General features: G+C 32.9%; 1 protein-coding gene across 5 annotated transcripts in view; it reads right to left on the reverse strand.

The window, feature by feature from the left end:
• The window catches only part of USP37 (ubiquitin specific peptidase 37), a 77510-nt gene that overhangs the window by 17859 nt on the left and 47259 nt on the right, over window positions 1-12392 (reverse strand). For all 5 annotated transcript variants that reach the window (XM_032480254.1, XM_006186835.3, XM_032480253.1 and 2 more), the window contains 6 exons: window positions 11939-12056; window positions 10556-10635; window positions 8001-8165; window positions 6138-6203; window positions 3275-3416; window positions 1159-1414 (listed from right to left, as the gene is read on the reverse strand). In XM_032480254.1, coding sequence (XP_032336145.1) covers window positions 1159-1414; window positions 3275-3416; window positions 6138-6203; window positions 8001-8165; window positions 10556-10635; window positions 11939-12056 — 827 coding nt within the window. The remainder of the gene's footprint in view (window positions 1-1158; window positions 1415-3274; window positions 3417-6137; window positions 6204-8000; window positions 8166-10555; window positions 10636-11938; window positions 12057-12392) is intronic.

Raw genomic sequence — 12392 nt, forward strand, 5'->3', positions numbered from 1 at the left:
ATTGTACAAAGACTAACTTCCTTTATTGATTTTAGGGAGATGCAGAACTGACCAAAGAACTGAAAGGAAGAGCTGAAAGCAGGAAATTAATCGGCATGGGACAAAAGCACTAACATTAACCAATGACATCTAAGGGCAGTGATTATAAGTTTAGTAAGACAAAGGGACTTCATAAGGATACTTGAATCAAGAAGAAAAAAACAGAAACACCTATATACAAAAATCATTAGCTTTTGTTACAAATTAAATTGAGAATATACTAATTCTTACGTCACTTGCACATAAAATAATTCAAGGATACAGAAAATTATTTTGTGATACACTAGTATTCTCTTCATCTCCAAAATCCTAGGCTTGATAAACTGAAACACATTAGCTAGCAACCTAAATACAGATGCTAAGGATATGAGAAGAAAAAAACTTGGGCACGGGAAGGGGCAGTGAAAATGTTCTACTTTAAAAAATCTTAAAATATCCATATTGCAAGGCAAGGAGGCTCAGCTCTGTTGTTCATAGTGATAGCTTGAGAAGTAACAAAATATGAATAATTACCACAAAGTAATTTTTTATCTGTATAGCACTTTACATAATACGTATATACTATCTAACGTTCTATTCACAACCACCTGAAGTATGTCTGGTAGATCCCCATACAGAGATAAGAAAACTGAGTATCAAAGAGGTTAAATTACCTATTAAGAAATTCATAACTAGTAAGTGGAATAGCTAAGACTAGAGGCCCAAGACCCTCCCTCTTAGTTCAGTGGTCATTCTACCATTATAAAGGGATGAACCCAAAGGAGAAAGGGGAACTTGAGTTATTTATATACTAAAACTTGGTAAAATTTCAGATACTAAAAAATGAAGAAAGAATTATACAAATTTCTGAGACAGCAGTGGTGACCCAAAACTGACACAAACATTTTTTAAATGCACAAGAATACTAACTTTTCTTTAGATGTATACTAGAGATATGACATACTTTACCACTAGCCTCTGGTTACTACTCACAACATTTACTTCTTAATATTTTAACTGTTAAAAAAAAAGCATAAAAATATTATTAGCTGTTATACAGATCCATCTACCCCCCATTCTATAAGGCTTTGGAACACAGCTGTGCCTTGTTTAACAAACGTTTATCTTCATGAAACTTACCAGGCTCTGTGACTGTTTTTGGCTTCTCAGTTTCCATAGGATCTGGATTTTCAGGTATTTCTTGAATATCATCATCTGCAAATCCAGTATCAGGGCTGCTAGTTGGTTTATCATCATCTTCATGACTCAGAGATGGTGATGCCTCTCTTTTACTTATCTCTAAAACAGCCGCTAGAAGCTCTTCTTCACTCATTCCATCAAATCCTGAGTTTTCCAATTCAGACTTATCAGGTTCTATTCTGCATAATTTTGAATCCTGAAGAAGAGAGCTGCTTTTAGAGGAAATGAGAATGCCTACAAGTACAGTCATCTTAGAGTTTCAAGTTGATATGTTTATTTCTCAAGGGTTTCCTTTCTTTGATGCTGTGGGTTATTTAACAACCAAATAACCAGTATATAAACTCACTGGAAAGCCTAATTTTCCTTTAATAATAACTATATAAAGATACATGTTTATATTCTTGATTATAGTAAGTGTTAAATACACTCCTTGTAGAGATTTGGAAAATACATAAAAATAATAAATTCACTCAAAATCCATCACTCAGAGATAATTACTATTAAGTATTTGTTGGTATATTTTCTTCCAGATATATGTGGATTATACTGTAAATATTCTGTCACTACACCTAATATTCTTTTAAAAATGTTGCCAGGTCTTGATCATTTTTTTTTAATAAATGATAAAAATAAAAGCTGTATCAAGATTATGTAAGTACTCAGAAGTTATTTTCTGAATAACCTTCTCTCATTTCTGGGAGAATTTTACTTTGTCATTTCTCATTCAAGGTGAGCAACTACAAACTAGCTTTACATTTGATTTCTTTGGAGGGGTTGTTAGGTTTACTTATTTATTTTTGGAGGAGGTACTGGGGGTATTGAACCCAGGACCTTGTATATACTAGGCATGCACTCTACCACTTGAGCTATACCCTCCCCCACCAAACTAGCTTTAAAGAAGGGAAACAGTCTAACAAGAAAATAACTATTAAAATAACTGTTATCTTACAAAAGGGAGGTTTAAAATCAGTCACACGAGATGACACAAACTCCTAAAAAATGCTTGTATCTTCAAAATATTAATTATCATTTTGTGTCAGGAAAGATGATGTAGTTGTGCCTTCACAGCCCTTATTTACCTTTAGATTACCTGGTTGGCCTGTTGATGTAAAATGTTTACTATGGTTCTCTCATATTAGTAATTAGTATCAAAGTAAAGCAAGAAATTATTTTAGGACCAATATGCAAAAGTAGCTCTGAAGGTTAATAAGAGAAAGCAATTTATCTACAACAACTTTCATTTCTTAAATGTCTCAATCCTGGAAACAACCCAAGTGTCCACTGATGGATGAATGGATAAAGAAGATGTGGCATATATATACCCACACATATACCTCCCCCACCACACACAGAGGAACATTATTTGGTCATAGAAAAGAATGAAATCTTCCATTTGAGATGACATGAATGGACCTTGAGGGAAACAAGTTATCTACTGAAAGACAAATACTGTATGATCTCACTTATATGTGGAATCTAAAAAACAAACAAAAAAACTAAGCTTACAGATACAGAGAACAGATTAGTGGTTGCCAGAGGTGCACGTTGGGGAGTGAGTGAAATGGGTGAGAGGGCAAAAAAGTACAAACTTCCAGTTATAAAGTAAATAAGTCACAGGAATGTAATGTATACTATAATGATGACTATAGTTAATAATATTGTATAGCATATTTGAAAGTTGTTAAGAGAAGTACATCTATCTGAAAGTCCTCATTCACAAGAAAAAAAATATTTTTGGTAACATGTATGGTGACAATGTTGAGTAGATTTATTGTGGTGATCATCTTGCAATATATACAAATATCATATACCATTATGTTGTACACTTGAAACTAATATAATGTTGTATGTCAATTATATCTCAATTAAAAACAAGTCTCAATGCTCAAACCTTTAAACAGACTGGTTTTGTAGTTATAAAAAGCACATTCTTTAAAACAAGCATCTGAACAGATTCAGTAAGTTTATAATCTATCTTGTGTATTAAGTTTGCTAATGGTGGTTATGAAAGGCATTTGGTTTGGACAGTCAGCTATTTTGATGAGGAATTACTTACTTTTTCCAGGTCTTCCTGCTGCTGTTCACTGCCTGAAATTTCACAAAGTCTCTGGCTAAGGGCCACAGAGCGTTTTAGCTCATCCTCACTGTCTGAATCAAGGCATAAAGCCACAGAGCTCTTGGACTTGAAGGTGAAATTCCTGTAATTCAAGGAAAAAAACCCTATATAAATCTGATAAACATTTGTCCTTATTATTCTTCTGAAGTATAAATACCAAAATAAAACAAAAAGCTTTTCCATTATGGAGAATGATTTAACAGAGATAAAAAGACATATCAAAAGAGGTATATTTAAGCATTACCTTTGCCCCGCTCCAAAAGAGCCATGCTTTGAAAATCAGACAACTCTTATGCTATTATATATCATCAGTAAACCAATCACTTTGTGCCTTTTTTCTTTTAATGATCAACTCCATAGAAGTTTGTTACTGTCTTTATAAAGCAAGTACTCTACTGAATGCATGCAGACATTGTAATGAATATGTTTAGAAGTGCATGAGGACTAATTTTTGATCTTTAAATTATGATCCATGTACTCTGAAATCAACAGTAACATTCCACTTATCCAATTACATGTAGGCCAGACTTCTGGCAACTTCTACTTTCTAGAACACAGGGATTAAAAAGTAAGAAAAAAGGCTTCTGAGGAAGGCAGTAGTTTCAAAGCCCATGCACTTTACTCTTTAGACAGGAACCTTCTTCCCCAGGAAATGATGTATAAAATAATGTAGCAAGTTCATCAAGAAATGAGAGCTAAGAAATGAGAGAGAATAATCACACAAAAAGGGCAATAAAGAACTATAAAGTAATTTAATGTAAACTGTCTTGTAAGAATTAAGAGCCTCTGAGGCCATTATCATATTAAAACACAGTGCAATAACTGGTATTCATAATGCTGATTTTAAGTCATTACAATATATTCAAATTATCTTCAGTATATTTAATTTAACAATATAAGGAATTCTCTAAGGTTATAAAGATATAATTAAAATTATTTAAAAATTTAAAGATTAAAATTAAAAAGGCAATGCTTAAAAAGGCAAGCTTCAGTTATATAAAAATTCATTTATCTGAATTATCAAATACTATTCTTCAATGATACCAGATAAGTAAGGTGTTACTGTGTTGTCTTCTAAGTGAGCTGAAAATAAACTAAAGGAAAAGTGGTAAAGGTCAAAAAGCACAAACTTTCTTTGATGAAGATCAACATAAATTCATGTTGTACTAAAAAAAAAAAATGTAAAATGGAAATTGGAAAAAATGCAATTAATCTAAATGTGAAAAACTGTAAACAAACGTATAGAATGATGGCACCAAGAAATAAGAGGCCACAATGGAAACCAGGAGGATTGCATAGCAATGTAGATCAAAGAAAAGAGGCAAGTGGTCAGCGATAGGCTCAACCATAGTCTTTGGCTGAGAGCAGCCAGGATATCACTGCACTTCAGCATGAACAATTGAATAACCTCCCATTATAGGTCCAAAAGGGTTTTTAGTACAACTTAGAAGTAGCCAATTAGCCATCTTAATTCTTCACTTCTGATTTCATGCTCACCAAGCAAAACTGAACATACTGATTTATTTATCTATGTAAATACTTTGCTGAAGGAGGGTGACACCTGGCTACTAATACCAGGGTCAAATGCAATAAAGGACATTACAGAAGAACCAATGGTATTCTGGTTCATAACTCAGCCTCTTTTAAGTTTGATCGGCATGACAGGTCTTCTAGGGCCTAAGCATCCTTTACTGAAGAACTCTCAAATTCTCATACCAGTAGACCCTGGAGAACAGATGACCATGCCAAGTATAATGATGCCCAATGAAACCATCTCTTTCTTGAAACTATAGTGATTTGGTACATAAAGAGTGCATTCCATTAATAGTTACTATATTCACAGAAGGCAGCTTGCCTGTAGTAAGGAAAAATATTCATCCTGTAAATGCATCACTTGCTCACTTTCTAAGCAGCCAAGTGGTATTGCTCATTTGTATCTTGAGAACGGGCAAGAGTATTCATATCGGTACCATTTCAGATTTCTAGTCAGTTAGTCATCTGGTTTTAATTGCACTGAAAAATAATTAACAGGAGGAAGAGAAAATAGCAGTTCCCAAATGTCATTTTGTGGTTATATAAGCCCCCCAAAAGCCCTTAAACAACAAAAGTGTCTCTTTTCTAAAAGTACTTTGGGACATCAAATTTTTAGAAAAACTAATTTCAAAGACGAATGACAACCAAGTCATTTAGTAATGTCTAATCAGGAATTGAATTGTGGGTTCTACTCAAATCATAGAGGAGGTATATTAAGAAAAAGTATTTGCTTCCTTCTTCGACAAACTTTTGGTCTTAAGCAAAAAACATAAAACATTCGGAGAACAGCTACATTCCAGTGTGTACCTGTTTTCCTGTCCCCTTTCAGAATAGATCCAGTTCAATTTCTAAGATAAGAAGTCCCACACTGGCTAACAACAGGTGAAAAGACATTTTGGGATCTCCATGTGTATATTTGAAAAATGGTGCTTTATATCACTAGGAGTTATTTTAATCCTTCAAACCTTAAAATTCCTTGTCATCAATTTCTAGAGTTGTAGGATGAAAATACTACACATTAACAGATGATTTAAGAAGTTTTGAAGCAAAATTTTGAGAGGATCACCCGAACTTGCTCCATTGTTAAAAACTTGTTACACCCTAGATTAGTTTAAAGCAGATTCAGGAAAATTCTGAAGTATAGTAATGCAGAGCAGTTATCATGCAAAAAAAGACAAACAATTAAGAAAAGGGGAGGGGATAATCCTGGAAATCGGGGTGAGACAAATCCTTAAAAACAGATTTTGGGTACACAAGAAATATAACTCACTTTGAAGGTGTAGAAGGGCTGGTGATGCAGGAATTCACCATCTGAGAGGCTTTCAATGGTCTAGAACTATCAGAAAATTAGAAAATATATAATGTAAAAATTACATTACTAAAAGAATGTTTAACTTATAAAATGAATTATTTTGTATTACAGTCCCTTATATATTCTCTTGAAAAGCAAACAACTGTAATACTTTTACTAGCAAAAGAGAAAACAAAGTACTTTCTCTAGGCTCTCCCCTATCTAATGATCTAAATAAACAACACTGAAATGAAGTCAAATACAATGCATATGAAAAGAACTACTTAAGAAAATTCTCAGTCTCAGTTCTTTACTTTTAAGCAATAAAATAACAATAGCTCTCATTTATTGAGGACTTACTAGATGTTAGGCACTGTAGTAAGGACTCATGTGTATTATCTCATTTAACGTTTACAACCACCCTTTTATTTTCCCTACAGACAGGTCAAGGAATTTGTCCAAAGTCTTAAAGCTATTAAACTGTGGAGTCAGACAGCCTGGTTTCAGGTCTGTGATCATAAAGAGCCTTGGCCGATGGTTTGATATAGTACTACTGCAGAAAGAGTACTAGCTCTACCAGCAGAGGGCAGTTTGCATCAAGCAAAAACATCTATTCTAAAGAAAGGCTGTAAGAGAAAACCTGGGAACACGCTGTTATTGACCCATTGAGGCCTTTAGTATAAACTTATACAATATAGAATATATTTTCAATTATTAATCCAAGGGGAAATAATTTTACAAAACTCCATCAATTCATGTTAGCAAATATTCATTTACTTTCTGAAATATCTATTATTCCACTTTAGCCAAGAGACCTGGCTCTTCCAGTTACTAACTGTATGAGCTTAAGAAAATCACTTAAAACCTCCTCAGATCTCCTCTATAAAATTAAGAATTTAGACAAAATCTCTGAAATCCCTTCCACCTCTGAAGTTCTAGAACTTTATGATTCTACCAAACTAGTATTCAAGTATAAAAAATAACTATAATACATGGCTCAAAGTTATGCAAGTATGCAGAAGAATGAGCAACATTCAGAAGTCTTAAGGTTTTCCCAGCATTCATGAAGCAAAATCAAAAGTAAAGGTTACTTCTTTTCTCATGGAAGAATTCCTGGGAGCCACTGTAGTTCTTCATTTCACTATTTCACTGGTACATTTATGAAGACACAATCTATTTTGGGGGCCCCAGCATAATATTTAGTATACTGTTTCTCAAGTTTGTATACCCCAAAGAGTCAGCAAAGGCATTTGTTAAAAATATTGATTCCCAAGCCATATATCAGATTTGCTAAAACAGAACTTCTAAGGAATAAAAATAGAGGAATCAGTATTTTTAGTGCTCAGGTGACTCTTAAGATCATGCAAATTTGGTTTATGTTTCCCAAATGTATCAAACTGTCTTCCACTGATCTAAAAGAGTAAGAAGCACTTCCTAAAAAGGTAACATTATGAAAGGCAACTAACATATGTTGAAAATTTTTAAGCATTTTATTCAATTACTTAAATCAGGCAGTAATTTAGCACAAAATCCCAAAATATAGCAAAATTAAAATCTCTTTACTGGTCTGATTCTACCTGGAGTCATGTTACCTAGTTCATTCTTTTTTTTTTTTTTTTTTAATTTTTTTTCCTTTTTCAGTTTTATTAGGTAGAATTATTACAGTTCAACTGCACATACACATTATATTGCATGTAAATACATATATACAGTATACTGCCCATTTTTTTTAGTTTACATATATGTACTGATTATTGTTTCTAAGCCTTTTCATTCTTTTGATCAGATACTAATAGCTTTTCTACTTCAAAACAGAAAGTAAGGAAATTCTCAAAGACTTACATTGCCATCTGTGCACTCCAACCAAGGTTGAAGGGTGGTTTTGTATTTTCAGTGCAATGAGATGACAGGGTCAGGTATCTTGGAATGATGACTTGCTGCCCAATCTTGTTGTTAAGTGAGAGAGCAACATTGAAGCTGTATCGTTTCAAATGAAGAATGAGGATCCTAAAAAACAAGAGAAGATGACATCACTAGTTCATACAAAATAGAGGTAGCTCTCTTACAGGTGAAAAGACATCACCATAACTAACCATAATAGACAGCTTTTGACTCAATACATTATGCCAAACTAAAGATCCTTCAAAGAACATTTACTAAATACCTGCCTTTCAGTAGGCACTGTGCTAGCAAGGTAATAAGAATATGGATAAAAATAAAACACAGGCACTGCATGGATTAAGGAAGTTTGGGTAAAATACTTATATTGTTCCTAGAAAAAAAAATCAGACAAAACATATCAGACAAGAAAACTAAATTTTAAAATATTGGTATTGACATTGAGTCACATTCTTGAATTATTTATTTCAACATTATATAGTTTACAAAAAAACTGGATGCCATTTAACCACAAATGGTAATTTAATCAAATTATTAAACAGTCCTTACATTTGACAGTGAATATTAATTTTTTTCAGGATGATTTTTGACAAGAACTATTCTTATTTCGGTAGCACTTTCTCTAGAGAAAGGTAAGTGAGAACTAAAAAAAATTTTCTCCACTTAGAAAAAAGTTCTACAAAATGTACATGCACAATCTGGTTTGTGGGCCTGAAAAGCCTTTTAGCTTTGTAGAAACACTTCTTTTTAGTTATTGTAAGCAACCTTTTCACCTCTAATATAGAACACAATCTCTGTCTGATGGGCCTAATATTTTTCACAGCCCACAATTAGTTACACTCTAAAAATTGAATTTCAGAACTCTTTCGGGAAGAGACCTCAATTCTAGGCAAAAACAATGTCTGATTTATGGAAAAGCTGTTTCCTTTCTTACCGTATATACCTTTATCACAGAAGCCACAAACTCAAAAATCTGTAAACTGAAGTTATTGATTATATTTCTCTTTAAAAAAATATGCTAGAATTCATAGCCTTCAAATTTACAACTTGAGAGAACACAAGGATACAATTAATGTGAAGAGACCAAAATAAATGTCAAATGTCAAATATTTTGACTAAATTTTCAAATGATCCCACAAAACTTGCACAAAAAAATCCTACCAAAATCATATTACCAAAATAAAAGGTAATATGAAATAGTCAAAATCACTGATCTGTAAAGATGAGATAAACTAAAAATGAACAAATCTGATAGATATCAGGCTCTTCAAGAATAGAAGTAGATTGTTTAATACCGAAATGAACAAAAACAGAGCAAGTCCAGTAATTAGGATTTATGATACAAAGGCTTCTTCTATTTCATGTAAGTTTGGAATAAACTAAGCTTTATGACATGTGACCTACCAGGGGAAAAAAAAAATCAAGGAGAAAAACTGCCCTCAGCATTTTTTTTTTCCACTTTAAAGACCAAACAGCTAGACTATGGGAAAGAGAATGGATATTTAGCTTTCCAGGTCAAACAGGTACTTTTAATTGTACCCTGGTTTCCTTAGTGACAGCTGATAACAATCAATCCTTTTCCTCAAGATTTATTCCCCCTACACTCTTGCCTTAAAATACTCACAAATATGAAAGAACAAGTCTTTTAAGTAAAAAATATAGACTATGGTCAACATGATTATACTTCTATGATTTATAAAGTCATTTCTTTAAAAGAAAGTCATTTTCTGGAAAGGCACAGACTACAGAATGGAAAAGAACTAGTCTCCAGGGGCTAGGTTCCAGAAACTCCACTCCACACTTACTCATAGAAAACTGAAGCTACTGAAAGAAAGTAAAGCACTCTGCAGGCAAAGTGCCATATAAATACTTAATGTTAATAATAACCTTGTTTGTAGTTGAGACCTATTCTTGGAAAGAACTAAAAGTTATTCTATAATCACATCATAATTTTTCTACTTAGTTTGGTTTTATGTTTATTTATACAGAATCCAATATAAATTAACTTCATTTCTAATTCAGAATTCTTACGACTATAGGAAACTTACAAATTTAACAAAATCCTCTGAAAAGAGAAATACACAAACTGCAAAAAATTACTCTACTTTATTTTCAAGCACACATGTGTATGTGCCTGTAGCAGATATTTTTACTAAAGGTTTGGGATAAGAGAGGCAGACTACAGCACAACAAATTATAACTGAGAATTACACATTATTGAATTAAAAACTTAGTAGTTAGTTCCCAACATTATTTCAAAGTCTCACCAGCCTCATCATCTCCTTGCCACCTTCTTTGGCCTCTCAAGTTCCTTCTCTTCTTTAATATTCCAAATCCTCTTCCTTTCTTATATAAGAGCATTCTAACTTTCCATTCTCTACCCTCTTCATAGCTCAGCTTTGCTGACCTTCTTTATAATCCATCTGATAAGCCTCACTTATTCAGTAATATTTCTAAGTACTTGAAAGAAGAAGAACTGAAGAACCAATTAATTTTACCTTGGTAGCCTGTTAAATTTGTGTCTAACAAGAGCACACTTCCCGCCACACTTCTCACAGGAATACTCAAGTTCTTCTGCCTGTAAAAAGCCAAGAGGGAAAAATAAAGAAGCATGAAGTTGAATTAGCACTGCCCCATTTAAATGCTAATAATCTTCTCCAGTCATAGTAGTTCAGTGGAATGGCAACTCCGACAGCTTAAATGTTGTGTCTAGAATCACAAGTCTTACTAAATTAAGACCTAATCCTCAAAATAGAGTTAATCTTAAAATACCATGCCCTGTTTCAGAATTCCTAATTTCCTTTTTTATCAAGGAAACATCTCAATTTATGATAGTAACTAAACTATAGTAGCAGATTCTCAACCTTTTCCCCATGGATACACAAGAACCACTGCCAAGAGTATATCCAGACTTTAACATTTGGCCATAGCAGAGATAAGATCACCTTCAGGTTAGGCGGAGTTCCTGGTCTGTTAGGTGTAACTCTACCCCTTTCTTATAATGGAACTCAATCTTCTGGTGACAGCCCACTAAGAACAACTGCTCTAAAAGGACCAAAGTTTGGGGTGGATATCATTACCTAGAGAAAACTGAAACAAGAAATCCTTAAAAAATGGGGGTAAAAGATACATAGGAAAAGCTTCAAATTCTATGATAATAACAGGAATAGTAAGGAATGATTAAAACAAAAAGAAAAGCAGAATATTTATCTTTGGGTGGAGCTGAATGTTCATCATTTAAAGAACAGACTTTTTTTTTTTTTCAATCTTAGGAAGACAATCCTGCCCATTTGTTACAACAAAACAAGAACTACTACTATATAGACAATGAGTGATCTTGGCAAGTTTCCATTAGTTATAAGGACTGCTATACAACAGGTTCAATTATGCCCCAGAAACTTTCTGAGTATCTGTAATGGTGTATTACATATGCCAATATTTATTTATATCTCTATAGCTTTGAATAAACATGTCTCCCCTCCCTTTTTGTTTGTAACAGCGTACATATAACCTAAGGAGAAGCAAAGAGTATTTTTTCAGTCCTCAGATCTTAGTATACTAACTTATATAATGTCTCCAATTTTGCTTCACATTACCAAATTTTAGCATATATCACTTTATATGCTTCAAATTAATATTTGTTTACAAATAACTGCTTCAAGGTTGTCTAAAACACTTGCTGTTGAGTTAGATGTGTAATCTATGAGAAGCTAATTTTCTTCTACAATTGGTTAATAACTAGATTTAACAAGTTTTTAAAAATAAATGCTATTTATAAATATTTGTTGTTGAAACTCTGCCTTACAGAAATCAACTGCAAGTACAATTATCTATGATATATAAAATTTAGTTATGTGAAAATATCAAAAGATACTATTTACCCTAAAGAAAAGATCAAGGGAATCCTGAATTGAACGAGGAGGGAGTGGCTTTTTCCTTCGAGGCAGGTCAATGGAGAGGTCATTAAACTGTTCTCTTTTGGGAATAGTCTCTCCACATCTGTAAGAATAAAAGATGACAAATATAAGAGTTTAGAAGCCTAACTGTGCAGTACAAAATAAATACAAATAAACTTCAGAAACACTTTCCCCAGAGAACTTATCAGGTACTGGAAGACCATGACTAGGCATGAGAAACATACAACATTTAAGACTTTTCTCATGCTTACTCTAACCCTTAATAAACCAATACAGGTAAAACTTTAATTGAAAGTGTTTAAGTACCTTCTTAAAATGCTAACTTGAAAATTTTTATATTTTCCAAACCCCCCACTTTAAAACACTAAAGTGTAACATACATATAGAAAAGTGAATCAGTTAAAGTTGTATAACTTCA

The sequence above is a fragment of the Camelus ferus genome, chromosome 5, assembly GCF_009834535.1.
Source record: "Camelus ferus isolate YT-003-E chromosome 5, BCGSAC_Cfer_1.0, whole genome shotgun sequence".
Taxonomy (NCBI): Eukaryota; Metazoa; Chordata; class Mammalia; order Artiodactyla; family Camelidae; genus Camelus; species Camelus ferus.